Genomic DNA, 17,974 nt, shown 5'->3' with positions numbered 1-17,974 from the left:
GCACTCAAGGCAAAATGACAGTCTCATGCTGCAGGGAGAAGATGGACTGCTGGTCCCTCTGGTGATTAAAATGGGCCTGCAAGGGACTCTCTGTGCTGCTGTCAGATTGCTAAACCAGCTCTCTCCAGACATGCAGTATGACAGACTCATAAATTTCTATCACAACGACCATCACCTTCTGAAAATTGCCAGTACTGTGGAAAGAAAAAGTTCCTGTCTCTGGGCCCACCCTTCAATGGGATTCACATGTTATTTATCCCCAGCCCCCCAGGGGTTGGCCAATCATTTTAGTTTGGCTTTAACGTGAAGCTTTCTTTTATATCTGTTTAGAATGAGAAAAATCAAGAACTTTCAATGACAATTCCTCATATTGTACTAATGGCCCAGTCATTTTTGAAATGTCTATTTTTAAGCTCTGTGAGCCGGCCACAAATCTAGCATTGCTTGCCACCCTCATTTCCCAACAGACCTCCCACAGATGTCAACAGGGGAACAGTAAAGATGAGGGTGAAAAAAAGCCATCAGCAGGTCCCTGACTGGTGGTAAGTGTTGATGTGTTGTATTGCAGTATTGTCTCCTGGACAGATGGTCTCCTTGCAGGAACACTGCCATCTCTGTCCTTAATTTCTCCTCCTTTGTTGCCACCTTCTTCTCGTGTTTTGTTTCCCTGTCTCTCTTTTATTTCTAGCTTTTTAGTGTGCTGTCCTCCTAGCCACTGAACGCAGCTAACGCAAAGCCTGTAGGGAATACTCTTGTACCAGTAAAAACACCAGAGCACCTAATTTAACTTTTCAGGCTTTGTGAACAACACAGGAGAAACAGCCATTCATGCCAATTAAAAATACTTTGGAAAGAGACAATGTTCAGCTACAAAAAAAAATCGACTTTAATTACATCTCTTACTTACAGTGGTGGCAGGAACAAAGATGTGCAGATACAGACAGTCTTCACTGACAGACTGTGATGGGGCCTCTCCATCTCCTGGCTGCCAACATGCTGCCCTAGAGACACAGATTGAGAAAGTTACAATAAAAAAGGCTTGTACTCTTCTTCCACTGATGCTACTTCCTTGTATTTTGATGCATTAGGTTAATAAAATCTGTAAATCTGTAAATTTCGATCATATTTAAAACTGTGCCCACCTATAGGTTAGTAATAGGTGTGTGGGTTTGTATGCACACACATAACACATTGTGTGTCTAGAACCCTTTCTCAGACACCCTGCCTCATTTTAAAATGCTTAAAACTTGAAAATATGCTTTCAAAAAACCCACATTTTACATAAACTGCAAAAAATTAGCACCAACTGCAAGGGGAGCAGGGCTGGGGGTCTCAGGCACAGTGCCACCTTCTATTGGCTGCACACCTACAAAATCCACTCTTTTGCTGAAATGCTGGTTATAAATTTAAATTTCGAATAATCTGTGGGCTACATAAATTTTTAGTTATTTTTAGTGGTCTGTGGGCTACATTTCTTTGTTTTTAATTTAAATTCTAATGGTCTGTGGAATATTTGGTAAGTCCCAAATTTTAATGCATTTTTAAAATCTCTGCTCTAAGCATCACAGCAGACCATTAATAGTGTCAATTAAAGTTAAAAGTACCCTTTCAATAGGAATTCAGCAGCCAACTGTGTAGAGAAAATAATTTTCTGGCCATCATCTGAATGAAATTCATCTGCTTAAGCATATCAAGCTTGAATCAAGTGGATGATTTTTGCTGTTCAGTGACAAGCTAGTTTGAAGCCAGTTCCTTCTATTTCACAGCTATATCCATGCCACACAATGAGTTATGGAAAAAAAATCATAATTTATTAGTGAAGAAGCCAAAAGAGGCTTTGGAAAAGATGGTAATATCTCCGAGAATTATTTCCAAATTACCGTTTTTAATGCCCTTGTAAAATTTTGTCCTGAAGGTGTGAAGAAATTATTAGAAAACTACAAGCAAAAGGACCAGACTCAATGGAATTCTACATTTTTTTTTTTTTTTTCCATAAGGGAGATTCCTAGGATGGTGATGTCACTCAGCAACTTTCACACTAACACAGTGAAGCACATCATCTCCAACCAAAACTGTTAAAGCCATTTTAGCCGGAAAAAATACAAAATCCCAGGCAGGAAACCTTCCAGGACAATAGGTCTTACACTATTACTCATACAGCTTTCCACAGGGCAGCAGGGATCATCACCTATTATCATGGCTTTTTTTTCTCCAGCTCCCAGGAGAAAGGCTGCCACCTGCTGAAGCAAGTCCATAGCTGTTCCAGCAGCTGGAGACTTCAATAGCTTGCTGGGGTTTTGGGTTGGGTTGATTTGGGTTGATTTTGGTTGGGGTTTTTAAGGTTTTTAAGTCTTTTATCAAGTCCAAGCTGAAAAATAAATATTTCTCTTCCATCTGTAATGGCACTGTGCTAATGGGAATTTCTTATATACAAATTGAGCAGCATCAATATAGAATCCTAAAAAATTCAACAGTTTCTATACATAAAGTGAGGTCTCTCCAATTTCCCAAACATAAACTCAAATAATTGTTTTTTTAACCTTAAATGAATAATAGAAGATAATGATACTGGGGATAGGAAGCACTGTGAATTCAAAAGACAGGAACAGATTAACTAAGGTCCCTAAATTGTTTTGGAAATCCCAGCCAGGTTGCTCATTGAAACCCCAGGTCTTCAAGGGGAGACCACAGAGGCAGGTGGGTCTAACTAAGCCCTACAAGACACCACACTGTGGCTCAGACAGCAAGAACTGGTGCTGTGTGTGCTAAACTAACACCTCTATACACCTGAGGAAACAAAAAGCCACATCCCACCAGATCCCTTCGACGTACACGAGGTTGTGGCTGCTGTGGTTATGCTGTTCACACCTCCACAGCACAGGTGCAACCTGAAGGATGGGATCACCAAAGGCCAAATATACTTTCAACTCCCCAGGTATTTGCCTTTTAATATGTTTTGGACAGAAGAGATTGGTCTTCCGGGTCCTTCAGCCTGATCTCCTGGATGCTACTAGGCAGAGAATTTCTATATGAGGCCCACAGCTTCTGGCTACATCAGTATTTAAGCGTCCCTGTTGGATTAAATGTCTACAGATTTATGGCTCAGCAGGAGGAAAATATATTTGTATAAATAAAATAAATGCCTGTATAAATACTATTCAGAATGGAAATGGACTGGCAGCAGACAGCTGGTGGAGAGTTATGCAGAGATTCAAGGCAATGGAGTGTACTGGAATTTGCCTTTTTTCTTGAGGTACTTGAATGCTTTAACATATAGATGGAGAAATTATTCTCTTTGCTAAGCAAAGTCTCAAACTTGTGTCTATCTGTACTCTGTAGGTTGCTGAGCAAGAAAGGACATGAATATTGTGGTGATCACTCCAGAAGCTTTCATATCTGTAGGAACCCAGAGTGCTGAGAATATTTCTCTGCCTGTTTTTAAGGGTTCTTACCCCCCTGAACAACACTGTTTTAACCTCCAACCTTGGAAAAAATTACCAATGATCAGACAAGAACTAGAAAATACAATGGTGTGAATTAGGTGGTAGACTACTATGTAAGATTGTCACAGGGTGAAAAACTTAGAGGTTTTGGGCTTCTCTTTGTAGTAAATAGATAAGAGTAAAAAATATCAAAATGGAAGATTGTTGTTGTTCTCTAAACCTTCTTCTCCTTCTTCTACTACTCCATATTCTGCAGTAAAAATAGTTTGGAATGATTGGATAGAGAATTCCGCAGTTCCTGCCTGTGCTACTGAATAATTGGTAAGAAAATGAAAATAATATACGTTTTTAGTAACTATTGGTTAAATTATCTTTAAAAGGCCATTTAAATCTTGATAATTAGACTTCACTCCTGCTTTCTGTGCTCTGTGCTGTACCTGGGTCATGCTAGTGGCTCTGTTCCTCTGATAAGACTTAATAAACAACTATCTGGCAGCATTGAAACTCCAGGAAAAGTCTCGGTTTATCTTTGAAACTCCTTGCAAGGACTTTTAGAAAATTCTCTCCCATTAGGAGGGATTTGATTTTTGGCACGGTTCAGTGTCACTATCCCTGGAGGGACAGGCACTCTTGCAGATGGTCATGGGGGTTCCTTACCGAGCCACTGTGGCATTCCAGGTTTCCACCCAAGCAAAGGGCTCTGGGGGGCTAAAGCGCCTCTCTCCAAGGGGAGGGGCAGCATAAGGGATCCCCAGGAACTGGCTGATGTTTCTCCATTCTGATCCCATGTGGATCACCTGGGATTTGCCCATCAGAAGTCCACGGGATGGGATGTACACACTTGGGGTTGAATCTGATTCAGAAATGGGCAGGAGTAAACCTGTCATAGGGGGAACAGAGGAAAAAAAAATTTTTTTAGAGTTAGTACCATTTCAGAAATGAAAATTAGACCAATTTCCCATAGTTTTAAATGGTTAAGTGTTCACTTCTTTAAATGAAACACAGATAAATTTGTGATAGTTTTCCTATTAAAAAGTTCATTAAAAACAGCTGAGTGATACCTCCTGCTGTTTCTCTCCTAAAACGATGTATTTCATAGGCAAGAACAAAATTCTAAGTCATGGGACTAAAACCTGTACAGAACAATAAACACACAAGTCTAGCTTTTATGTCTCAGTTTGTGATTTTGTTTCACTTGGCAATGATAAATCCCCTTTTCTCTTGTTGAGTTTCAACCTAGAAGGTTCTCTTTGACTTCACAGAATTTCAGTGAAAAGAAAAGAAAAATTTTCTCCTCTTTCCCCTTATTGTTACCTGGGTTCTAATTATCTCTAATAAATGAAATAATCGATATTACATAAAACGAAAGCAGTCCCTTTAAAAGTCAAGGGGAATAAACCCAACAAAACTTATAGTTTCAAATAAGTATGTAACCAAACGAGAATTTTTACTTATCTACACTGTCTACACAACTTCTTTTTCTCAAATAATTTTCACTTCTTTAAAATGTTATTTCATCCTGTTTAGGGAGCAAGGATGTCTGGCTGGCTTTTTTTTTTTTGTTTTCTCAAGAGATTGTCCTTAATACTTTCAATTGACAGTGGCTTTTCAACACTCCTAGTGTTATTGTCTGAGCTTAAAAGGAAAAGCATATCAAAGCATCTTCTGCAGATGAAAAGGGAGGAGCTGGATTTTTATTACTGTTGTTTGGTTTTACTATTCTGCACTTTTTCTAAAACATCTTTCATACACTAGACTTCCTCTGTTATGCCTGTTTCAACACTAGAGGGCAACACTACGATTCATGCATTTTTAAAACAGAGTTTGGGGATATTTTTCCCATCCTCCTGGCTGTAACTCCACTAAAACAGCCATGGGTAAGTGTCTAGGAGACATCCAAATTGCTTTATGTCTAGTGAGGCATACCTCACTCCTCCATTCACAAGAATTGTGCACAGGCCACCACAGATGAGGTCCTTCTTCCATAGCCTTAACCTGTTCTTACCTTGTCTCCTATAGGTATAGGTAGCAGGTTCTTTGAGTAAAACCCAGCAGCTCTGCCCTTGCAGGCCATGGGTGCATATCTGTGTATCAGGGTAGAAAAGGCACCTTATGGCTGAAGGCTGGATTTCCAGTGTAACCACTGTACATGACTGGTTCTTTGAACAAGCTATGAAATGAAACATGAAGAAAAAGAGCAGGTAAAATATATTCTCACATTGTTACACCGTTCTTAAAAGAAAGGTTTTACAACAGGTGAAGCCACAAGGATATGATATCGTTCTAAAGCTGAGTAATGGGACATAAATGTCCTCAAATCCCAGAAGTCTCCAAAATAGCCAAAGGACAGAAGGTTATATTGGTTTTAAAATGGAATAATACAGCAAAATGTCACAGGTTTTAGAAGGAGAAAAACATCATCTAGTAAAGTGCTGATAACCTCATCTGAATTCTAACAGTCCCCAGTGAGTAAGTGGGAACTTTCCCTTATTTCTACCACTCTGTGGCATTGAGGATTTCCCAGACATGTGAAATTGAAGGACTCTTTGCTGTCTATTCAGGCTGTAGATAAAAGCACTTCTCTTTGCTGTTACTGCAGCTCAAGCCCAGCTTCCTCCCAGCTCTCAGTTAACCCTCCCTCACACACCCCTGCCACAGATTGCTTTAGGTAATGGCAGGTGGGTTTCTCATCTGTCCCATTCGATGAGCTTCCCTTAATTGTTCTTTAGAAAAACAAGACATCATTGCTTTAATTATTTGCTACAATATTGTACAATGCCTGGAGAAGTAAGAGATCTCTGTGCCCAAGAGGTATCAAAATTACCTAATCACCGTATGGCATTTTAAATCTATTGTATTTTTCTTTAGCTAAACTACTTTAGGTCCCCTCTCTCAGATTAAGAAACAGTAGTTTCTTAATAGTCTTTAAAAACAAGTAAAATCAGTATATCTATGTCAGAAATGGGAAAACTGTTCTTGGTTTTTCAAGCTCATAAGTCAGTATTTTCTGTAAAGCTGTGAATGACCATTTCTTACCAGATAGGCAAAAATCTCTGGCAGTAGAGAAGTCATTGGATATATCTCTACTAACATGCACAACTTCAAAGTTTGAGATGGATGAATCCATGAGAACAGATGACACATTTAAGGGTTGCCATGCATCCACATACTCTGTAAAATGAACCACAAAAAAAAATAAAATGGCTAGAAGAAGCAGCAAAAACTTCAGAGGAAGCTAATATAGAGTTAAAAGCATTGGGGATTTCCCCAGTGAACAAGCGTCATCTTACTCTGCATCTACTGAGAATAAATTAAATATTCAAAGGTCTGTGACTGACTTGAACATCCATTCCCATATTCAGAGGTCACATATTACGTGGTTTACAAAGGTATTTAGTAAAGAAATAGGCAATCTAGAGTAGTTTTATCCAGATTTGAATGTAAATACAACTGATTTAAATAAAAGGTTACTTAACAGGCCTAATTGCATTAAAGGGCATGGGTCATAATGCTTGCACACAAGTTCCTGAAAAGGTACAGCCACTAACTTCTTGGAAAGCAATTGGAGGTTAATTTTATCATTTCAATTTGATTTGGTGGACAGAATTATATTTCAATTCTATGACCAGTTTTAATGTCATGTAACTTCTACATAATTAAGATTTCATTTAATTCCATGGGCACATATGCACAAATATGTACATGTGTATAACTATAATCATGTCTATTACATATATGTATGTTTCCATATATACATTTTACACGTACGTACCTGTGTGAGCATGCATATGCACATATGTACTAACTCTGGTATTCCTCAAGAACTGTTCTTTTATCTCACAATATATTTTAAAAAAATACCACAAACATTTTTTTTCACATACACAGATAAAAATATCTGAGAACTCTCAATTTTGCACACAGAAGACAAAAAAGAAGGTTTGGGACAGAACAAGCCTTTAATTATTTTAGTTCCTTCCAGCAGTTCAGTATGTTTTAAAAGCAAAAGGCCCTGCTGTGGCCACTGAGTCAAAAACAGTAGGTTGGTGTTAACCTCTCCATGTAATTGTAGGGTGAGGACAGAGCAAAGTCAGCAGTTCCTCTGCTATTCCTAGTGAGCAGGTCTTGACCTTGAGTTCATTGACCCATACAGATGTGAAATGACCTGTCATTTCATTAAATGTTTCTTTTAGTCTACTGAGAAATCAGTGGCTGGCAAAGATGGCCAATGTTTCCTTTCTCCCCCCTCACAGAAAGACAGTTTGACCATAGCACTCAACATCAGACCTGAGGCTGAGGTCTGGAGTCCATACAATCAACTTGAAACTCCTGGTGTTGACACACTTGTCCAGTTGATGAGAACCCAAGACCCAAAACACACCACAGACAAGGCTGCATCCTTCCTTGAGCAAATAGGCAGGGAATAGCAGTGACTAACTTAGATTTCATAATTATTGTAAAATTCATGACAACACCAAGTAACTGCCACAATTCAGGGCTCTACAATGACACAAAAAGTCTTTGCTTTTGCAAGGTACATCCGTCACTAGGAAGTGTAAACCTCAAGCATGAATTATCTCACAAAGGACAAGCTGAAAAATCCTGATGTGCTACCACCACTGCCAAGGCTGGTGCCTTAGGGCTTGGTTCCTTTGCCATCCCCCTTGCTAAAGAAAACATCTGATGGAGTCCTCTACAGCCACCTCAAAATCATTCCATTCCTGTTATACTTGTGAGCAACTCTTCCGAAAGAAGGAAGATGAAGGTCCCCAGCTAAGTAGAAATAAAGGTTATTTTGGTGTTGCCCTGTTTTATGTTAACACCACAAGTTGACTTGAGTCAGAGAGAGGCAAAGTCATCAGCAGCACTGCATTCAGAGGGGATCTGAATTAGTCAGGAGCAATGGCCCTGCAGTCACTCCTTGACTTGTGTAACAGAATGACTGCGTTGGAATTTTTTTCCCCTTAAGAACTGACTATTCAATTATTTTAAAGGAAGAGAATGATTTTAGTCATGTGGAAATGACTATTTTTCATATTGTCAATGGTTTCTCTTTTTAAAAAACATCTCCTATGAGCTACTTCATGATCTGAGTTACAAAATTTCAGCCTCTACATCTAGGGTGACAGTTTGTGGCACTTATTTAGAAAGATACATTAAAAAACAGACATAAATTTTAAGTGATGGGGAATTAACCATTACATCCTCTCTTGAGATTTTCTGCCCACATTACTAGATCCCCCAGGTCTTTCTTTTCCAGACTGAATTTCACCAATTTATGTTTCCAGTTTGGGTTTGTTTTTTTAATGAAGATATAAACAAGAAAATATTTCTTTTATCAATATGACTCAAAGTCTGTTTTTACCTAAGAGCCATGTTGCTATCCTGTGCTGGGTACAGTACCAGCACCTGAGGTCCTACTACGGGAACAAGCAAAATTTCTAGGTTAAGACAAAGCTTCCAATTACCAGCTGTGGGTCTGGGTGCACCAGTGGTTTTGGAACATATTTACCCAGACTCTTTTCCCACAGCTTCCCTGACTCACTGAGTGACCTTGGGCAAGTCTCGTCATCCTCACGTGCCTCCATTCCCCACAGGCCAACCATTCAGAGGGGTCCTTGCTCTCTCAGGAAGGAAATTCAAAATGAGTCCACAAAAGCAAAAGAAACTTTTTGGATTTACACGTCTGACACTTGAATTTTGCCTCCTATACCTATTTCACAAGCTAAACTTTCTAGTTCTACATTAGAAGATATTTATTTTATCCCTTTATGGGGGATAGAGTAAAATCGGGAGCATACATTTTATATACATGTAGGCACACTGGGCACTTTGCAGCCCATGCGAGGCACGGAAGAGTGACCACTCATGATGCAAACATCCACAGATCATACATTCCTATCTAACCTGATTATTCATTTCCCCAAATCTCACAAAAGTCACCCTTGCCACCGCCCACATGGGGCTGTTCTTTGGGTTGGGTTGGGGTTTATGTTGGTTTTTTTTCATTCTCAGTCCTGGACAAAGCATTCATAATCTCAGATCAGATTTAAATGCTGAGACTCCCAATTTTTTTCATTTCCCTTTATCTGCCCACCTGACCTCAGATGCAGAGAGATACAGAAACATTAATGCTTATTTTAACAACAGAGCAAAACTCTTTAACCCAGTGACATGCATGACACCACGGTGGACATTGGCAGCCAGCAGTGAACTGCTAAAGAGATTTTGGATATTGGTTGCTTCTTCCCTTCTCCTGGAAGCAGATCCAGGAACACCAACAGCCATGCACACCCACTTCATTCCATGAGCAAAACACGACTTTCCATGGCTGATCTAAACTTGTCTCATATAGAAACTGCTCTCACGAGGCAGAGCTACAGACTGGCTCTGTGCTACTGGCAATGCACAGTGCACCTGATAGGCTGGAAGACATTTCTGATTTATTTTTAGGTTGAGCTCTGACCTTCCAACCCACATTTTGGCAAAGGCTTTCATTGGATAATTACAGCCCTCTGAAGCTAGCCATCTCCGTAACTCTTATTGCAAAATTATAGATGTCCTGTACAGAGAGCCTCTCTCTTCCAGATGTTCTTGCTTGGGTAGGCAAGGTTAAGACTGGATTTGCAAAAAGACTCACGCTGGTCTTACTCTGTTCCCGCTCCAGTCACAAGATCACAAGACTGGAATAGATTTCCTGAAGACATGGAGTTCAGCCTCCCACTTTCACAGGCAATGAGATTATAAAATCCTTGTCATAAAGTCAACAAAAGCTTCATCACTGATTTCAGTGGAAGAAAAGAGGCATCAGTTCTGAGTTTGCTGCAAAATTTAACACCTGATATAAGGAAACAGAGACACAGGAGTGCAGTAAAATAACAAGGCAAATTTAGAAGAAAATTTGTGAAGTTGAGGATGGCAATATGAGTTTAAGGAGGTACATAAATCAGACCTCTGGGTTCAGTATGCCTGATATATGTTTGAAAGAGAAATTGTGATCTTAATTCTGAAATCTGTGAGCCATATTAGTAGCCCTGACTCAAGCCCAAAACACACTTAGAGACTGAACTTGGTGCTTTATATTCCCAGTGTTCAGAGTTTTTTTTTTTTCAATAAAGTCTGCTAACCTGTCTGTACACCAACGATCTTCAAAGACAGCAAATCATCAACTCACAGCAGACCTGCAGAAAATATACTCTCCCTAAAACAGAACTACTTCTTGTTTTCGTTGATCCACTGAGATTTGTATAATTCAAAATGAGTATTTTCTTTAAACTGCTGTATAATAACTGTAATCACACCTCAGACAAGTCTCAAAAATAACAACTGTGTATTTATGGCATTTAGCAGGGAGCAATCTCACTATGTTCCTGCTAAATACAAGCTTTCTGCCTCCTTTAGGGTGCCAATTATAGCAAATTATATAGTAAGGGGATATTAAAAATGTACTAGATATATATCCAGGTTTAAAATAAGCTGTTTTCAGAAGGCTAAAATCCTCATATTTACAAACAATAAAAATCAAATTTAAGGCCAAAGATAGAGTAATTCCACCCCAGAGATCCATTTTGCTATGTGGGAGCATGGTAAATCAGTTCCCAAAAGTGGATTAAAAAAGGCTGTCTTTGTTTCACACCAAGGATGTCTCTGAAAAATACTCAACATTGTGGGAAAACAGCAAGATAAATGATACTATTAATCACCAAAGTCAGCTGCATCAGCACTACCATCAGCATCTCTCTTGGGAATGGAAATACCCCATGTGCAGACATAGCCCTGTGGGAAATTTATTGCCATGTTGGAATACCCTGTAGCCACTGCTCTGCTCAGTCCTGCCTCAAGGGAATGACCATAAATCATTAGGGGATCACAGGAGGCAGGAACAGGAAAGGCCTAACAGATCATTACATCCAAATGCCTCGGTGGTTTCTCAATTAATTACTTGATTTGCACGGAGTGGGAACAGAGCCCACGTGATCTGTATGCAATCCGCAGTGCCATGCAGGGACCACCCTTTAAGGGCCACTGTCTCCTAACAGTTGCCAAATCTAAGATAGATAGACATGTCCTAGTTAGAACTGAAGATGCAAATGCTCATTAAAATTTGAAAAATTACTGTATACAATTAATAAATCTCACAACAAAGTTAAGTCACCAGCGTCACCCCTCCCTCATTCACAGGAGTATTTTCAGGCTCTCCAGTCTGCTTTAAGCACAATTATTCCTTCTATAAATTCAGGTAGTATGTCTCATGGATTGTTTTGCTTCTATCAGACTAATTTGTAAACACATAAAAATTACCCTAACTCAAAACATTGTGCATAAGCTGTTTGAATAACATCATTGCATTTTTGAAAAATAACAGTACAAAATATATCATTTAAAAACTCATTTTCTTATCTCCCCTAGCTTACAGCTGGCTGCAGGAAGTTCCATCTCAAACCTAATTATGTATGTTCACACAACTGAGCAGAGTTATTTAAATACCAACCTAAGTAACCCAAGACTGCAGGATGAAATAGGAGCATTTTCAGCAGGAGCAGTCTTAAAATAATAGATGATTTCCCACTGTTAAAGGTACAGATCATATCTGAAACTCGCTACAGATGGTTCCACACTCAGTGTCATCAGAGCACATGAACTTCTTCAGGGGAAAAAAATGCTCCAAATGTAACAACTTGGACTTTCCCAGTCAGTTCAGGCTGTCAATTTTTCCATCACCATTTCTCAGATCACAGAAACTACGTGGAAATCACAACAGACCAGCAGGAGCATGCTCTGCTCCATGTAATAGATGTACAGAAGTAAACGGAAGTGTTCATCCAGTTAAAAACGAAAATTATGCGTTCAGTTAAACACACGACAGCCTGGTGATGAGATGACTTGGAGACTTTAGCCTTCTATCAGAAAGGCTTTTACAAGTAGGCAAAACTTGCTGAAGCAACAACAAATCAACAAGAATTCAGGTAGAAGACACTGTGCAGTTCACCTCCCTCCTGCTAGAGAGTAGTGGCCTGCAGGCACTACAGAGCACTTAATTCCTCTTTTTCACAGGCTAATGGGGTATCTAGTGAGTGTTAGAAACACACAGTAGTGCTGTTTGTAGGGGAAATAATTTGGGAAAAGCCCACTGGAGCCTCAGGCTTTTGAGAGAAATCACAGGGCTGAATTGGGCTGCTGGATGAATAATTCAGTACAAGGCAAAGAACAAGAACCTCGACCCTCCCCTCTTGCTGAGTCTCTCCCAAGATTAGCCTTAGACAGGGAAGAGACTTTTTTTGCATCTCCTTGGTGGTTGCAGCCTGCTCTATGACAAGGCATGAAAAGAAGTCATTCTTGAAAATTACTTTTGTTATTGAAGATTCAGAGGTCTAGACATTTTATGATGATTACTGCTGATGAACTTCTTCAAAAGCCCAGACAAGGGAACAGAAGGAAAACAAAATCTCCCCCATCATCTTCAAAGTTATTTGAGAGTGGCCTCAGAATGACATTAACCAGCTCCCTTTGCATTCCTGGATTTGAATGTCGAGCTTGGTCCGACCTGATCCTCCTCTCTAAGGCTAAATCTTCCTTGCTGCAGTCTTCCCCCTCGTTGGAAGATCCTGAAGGCTGGACTTATCAGGAAAGACTGAGGTGAAGAAGGCACCTTGTCCTTTTCCAGCTCCTTTGTCATCAGGTCTCCTGCCCCATTCAGCAGCAGACCCATGTTTCCCCTACCCTTCCTTTTGCTACTTGTAGAAAGGCTTCTTGTTGAGATCTTTCTGTTGTTTTATGGTCCTACAACACCTCTACCCTCTCTGTTGAGAAGAACAATGAGTAAAACAGGCAAAACATCTACTTCCCACCAGGCTGAAAGTAAGTCTGCTCATCTGGGTTTCTTCACAACACACCGGGGCTGCAAACACCACAGATATTGAATGGAGCTGCATCCTGACTGCAAATGGGAGGAAGCAAAGTGCTGGGCACTTTGTCCTGAGCATTGCAAACTGGCTATGGGAAATGAGGCAGTCAATGCATTACCTGTCAGTGAAATGTAGGCCTTAATAGTGCTTCAGTTAACTCAGGCTCTGGATTGGACATAACATCAACTTCATGATTTCACAGAGCCTTCTGGCAAGGTATGCAAATATAAGTATTTTTCTGATCTTTCGATGAAAAAATTTGCATTTTTCACATGTATAGATATGTTTACATGCACACACATACATACCTACTCATGGCAGTACCCTTTAAATAGTGACATTTTCTCACACTCACCATCTGGCTACCACAGAGCAGCCATAGCAATTTTTTATCCTCATGTAGAAACATTTCCACAATGTACAAAATTCAGTAAATGCTACCGTTTCTGTGATGCTCAACTCTAAAACAAATAATCTTCTATAGCACATATTAATATAACATACAATCATAGAGTGTTTGGAAGCAATGTTTTTGAAAATTTTCTAGAACCTCTGGTGATGCAGCCCAGATAACAATCTGACCTAAATAACCAGGCTGGAACTTTTACTGTTGAAATGAGGCAGAACATAAGAAGGACAGAGGGTGTCCAGTTGCACTTTGAATGTGCTGCTCCACCCACGGGTGTCAGAGCCCCAAAGTGTCCAGGAAACTGGTGCTAATTTGACTCCCAGCTAGATGTGCTTTTTGTAATTCAGTGACTTCTGATTGCTATCATTCCCCAGGACAACCACTCTAATCCAGAATCCTTCATCTTTGTGGGAGGGTCAGCTTGCTGGGGTTGCTTAACCAGTTCTCTGCAAACCAGAGACATCCCTAGTTGGTCTGCCTTTGGAAAGATAACCTGGAAAAGGGCATGATAGATCAGGGTTGTTATTAAAGATGAGCACCTCACTTGCTGGGGCTACTGTTCTGGGCAGACTTTAGAGTTGAAAGCAAATGACAGAAAGACCTAATTTCCTGATTGTCTTAAGTGCTGCTTAGGTCACTATTTTCCTAGATTTAAGCAAGCTAGAAAAATGTAAAAGGAAAATAAGAAAATTACTACCAAGCTTGAATCTGGGAGGAGGCAAGCTTTAGTGAAATTGTTTTCCACATCCCATGGGAAAAACAGTTTGCAAAGGAATTGAATTGCCCAACCTGCACACCAGGCCTACCCTACCAGCTCCTCAAAGTGTTTCACACAAAAATTATTTTTGCTTACCTACGAAGACAGGAGTTTTCCTTCTATTACATTAAAATGATCATTTAAAAAGTACAAATGCTACCAAAAAGTAGACTGAACTTGATCATGACTGGTGGTTACAGATATGATGATAAAACAGATCATAGTAAATTCTGAACTCAATATTGAAAATCTTTGCAAATATCAAGTCTCCTGCATGCTCAGTTGCATATGGTTTAGGGAAAGACAGATACAAACAGATTAAGTATTTGTTCAGATCAAACAGAAAATCAAGGGCAGAGATGGAAGTGATTTCTTAATTTCAGTATAACTGCAGGGTTAAATTGAGTTTTCTAATAAGTAGTCCACCCTCTTCCTTTCTGTTACACATAGCATTTCACTGCTATGCTGTGTATTTCTGGAAAGGACACGCCAGGGCAGCCTGTAGCTGCTGAGGATTTGCATATATTTTTAGGGGGCCACAGACACAAAGCCCTGAAAGACAGCAGTTAAGTTTCATTTATTAAGAGGGTCCACCCACTTTTCAAAAACCACATGTGAGTACCGTAAGATTCATCGTATCTGGAAAGTGATATGACATCCACGCTTATAAATAAATTTCTTCATCAATCCTGCCAACTATTTTGTCTCACTGTTCTCGTGTGGTGATGAGTATGAGAAATTAGGTCAGCATCATGGATATGACAGTTCTTTCATTTAAATTATACACAGTTATCGAAAATGAGTAAACACCTAAATGAGTAACCTCATGGGGAACACAAACATTTCATTATGGTGTGGTCTTTCAGCAATATGTACAAAATAGAGGAGGGGGGATTTTTACTGAAGTTTTTTGGGGGGTTGGGCTTTTTGTTTGCTATTTTTTGCTTAATACATAAATACACTTACCACTTTCTGGCCTGAGAGGTAAACTAACAGGTGGACACAGGTTAGGAATGGTGCTCTTCAAGTCAGCTAAAAGCAGAAAAAAAAATACCCATATCTGAAAACAATTATACTTGAAAGTTTAAAATGCAGTTGACACTCAGTATTTCCAGCATTACTTCTGGGATCTGGGTGTTGCATCTTCTCCACACCAAGAGCAAGGATGCAAGGGCTGCTTTGCTATCTAAACCTTTGTAACTCATACAGGGAACCAGACTTCCCTAAATTTCTGTATTTGTAAACACTCCTACAAGCACTTTTCACATGCAGTTATGAGCAACTGATTTCAGTAGTTCTGTGGTTTTTTCTATACCCTTCTTTGTATTTGTGGTTCTGCATTAGGAGAGACATGAGATTCTCTGCTTCCAGCAAACTGGAATTTCTCAAAAACACAAATTTGAAACAAGGCCTTTTTCAGCACAACACTTTCCAAATTAAAGTTCAAATAAGAATTCATCATACACAAAACTTCATTTCTATACACAAAACTTCTCATTTCCTAATACTTCCCATAAATATTTTGTAATCACAAATAATAAAAATGAAGTTTCCCCTGTGCCTTCATATTTTGTAAAACACTTTGGCTAGTCAAATCAGTTATACATTTTCCACTAAGACATAATAAATGACAATCCCTACAGAAGCTGAAGACAGATCTGATTTTCTGTTAATTTCTTCCACTTTGTATTTCCCATGCATGCAACCAATAGCTGTTTCTAAGAACTCTGAGGTTTTCCTGTTCACAGCAGTGAAGAATTGGGGCTATCCATAGCTCTTTCAAATGCTGCTCTCTGCCCCTTGTTGACTGAGCTGCAGCTCTGACTATACAAAATCAAATTGCTCATGGGCAGCGCTGTGCAGCAAACAGCTCACACAGCCTGTTATGAAACATGGAGACAGAAATACCTTCTGCAAACAAGACTGTGGAATAAAACCAAAGACCCTGCTTCATGCTAACATCCCAGTGCCTACAATGAACCACTCCTTTAGATTTCACTCATTTTCCTTTTTTAGCCTCTGAACCTTTTTGTTCCTTTTCCTGGTTCCCAGACCTTCAACTCACCAGCAAAACCGATACAAATTTTTGTCTGTAAATATCTCCATTTGCATAAACATCTGTGCCTTGCTGTATGTTATGGTGGAAACACATCTGTAGCTCCCTTGATGCATAAGGAAATGTCACTGTCTCCCCTAACACTCCCTACTTTGCATATACCCCAGGCTCCTCTTCATCATCCTTCTGTCCATGACGTGAGAAACAGCCTTTATTTTTTGTTGATTCTTTGCCAACAAGGGGAAAACAATTCCAAGAAAGGGAAGTGTATCTACACCTGTGCTGCCTCCTCTTTGCTCCACCTTTCTTCTATTCTTCACTCTTACCCCTGTCTGCCTCTCAACTCCCCCTGACATCAGGATGCTGCCATTGCTTTATCAGGGCTGCTGTTCCCTTCCTCTCAGTGCTAGACCCTCAGCCCACCCCTTCGCAGCTTTCATAGTGAGTCCATGCTGTCTCTACCCTTTATCAAGGGCTGTCCCATGAGAGGAGGACACGGATGGTTCTGTGGGCATAGGGCTAGTGCAGGACTTGAACAGCTCAACATTGAGTTCATATTTCAGATACTCAGAGTGTGAAAGAAGGTTTTCTTTATCAACACTGTAAAACACAATGTATTGCCACAATATCTGATCAATCTCTACACAGCTTTAACTGGATTATGTTTCTATCACATTCCCTGGACAACATATATCCATGCTTTGTGCCCCCCTCTTGTCTCAGCTATCAGCCCTTCTTTACTCTGCAAGAACTAAGGGAGTGTAAAAGCAGGAAAAAGTACTCCTCATTCAGATTTTTTTCCCTGGTTCTGTCAACATCCCCAGACCTGCCCCCATGGGGCCTCTCTGCTCTGGAGCTGGGTCTGTGTGACCAAGTAACAGGCTGTCCTCCCAAAAAGGGGAAAAAAGACAGGCAGGTAATTGTTTTTGTTATTGTTTCAGTTATGTAAAATCAAAGTCTAACAAAGTAGATCTAGATCTGCCCAAAAGGAGCGTGACAAATGGCAAATCCATTTAAAGTTTTCAACAAAGAAATGAACCTTTTGTTTCTCCACAGAAAACAAAATCAGCCTTGACTAGGAGGGGTTTTGATTCCTCCTGCAGAAATATCCCAACCTCTCATAACTGCTCTTCTGTTTAAACACATGATGGTTTCTTCCTGCTTGAAAAATACAGGGCTACTTCGGAATTTGGTGTTGGTCCTTTCTTTACCAAAACAGCCAAAAGTGAATTTTAAATTCTATAGCAAGCCCAAACCTTTTGAGGTTATGCATCCACACAGATGATAGAACTATAAGCCCAGGAGTGAGAAACAAATAATGTTTTCCTGACCAGGACTGTCCAGTGAGGCAAAATATATTTGAATTCTAACATTGGCCCCAAGTGCCCCATACAATCTAAGAAA

General features: G+C 39.8%; 1 protein-coding gene across 1 annotated transcript in view; it reads right to left on the bottom strand.

Moving 5' to 3' along the window:
• The window catches only part of TG (thyroglobulin), a 149,068-nt gene that overhangs the window by 73,718 nt on the left and 57,376 nt on the right, over window positions 1-17,974 (bottom strand). The window contains exons 35-39 of the mRNA XM_069005512.1: window positions 15,481-15,546; window positions 6,480-6,614; window positions 5,449-5,613; window positions 4,101-4,323; window positions 908-1,001 (exon numbers count right to left, since the gene is read on the bottom strand). Of these exons, the coding sequence (XP_068861613.1) occupies window positions 908-1,001; window positions 4,101-4,323; window positions 5,449-5,613; window positions 6,480-6,614; window positions 15,481-15,546 (683 nt within the window). The remainder of the gene's footprint in view (window positions 1-907; window positions 1,002-4,100; window positions 4,324-5,448; window positions 5,614-6,479; window positions 6,615-15,480; window positions 15,547-17,974) is intronic.

The sequence above is a fragment of the Aphelocoma coerulescens genome, chromosome 2, assembly GCF_041296385.1.
Source record: "Aphelocoma coerulescens isolate FSJ_1873_10779 chromosome 2, UR_Acoe_1.0, whole genome shotgun sequence".
In the NCBI taxonomy this organism is placed as follows: Eukaryota; Metazoa; Chordata; class Aves; order Passeriformes; family Corvidae; genus Aphelocoma; species Aphelocoma coerulescens.
Note: the sequence above shows the minus strand (reverse complement) of the source record. Positions and strands in the feature narration are given on the sequence as shown.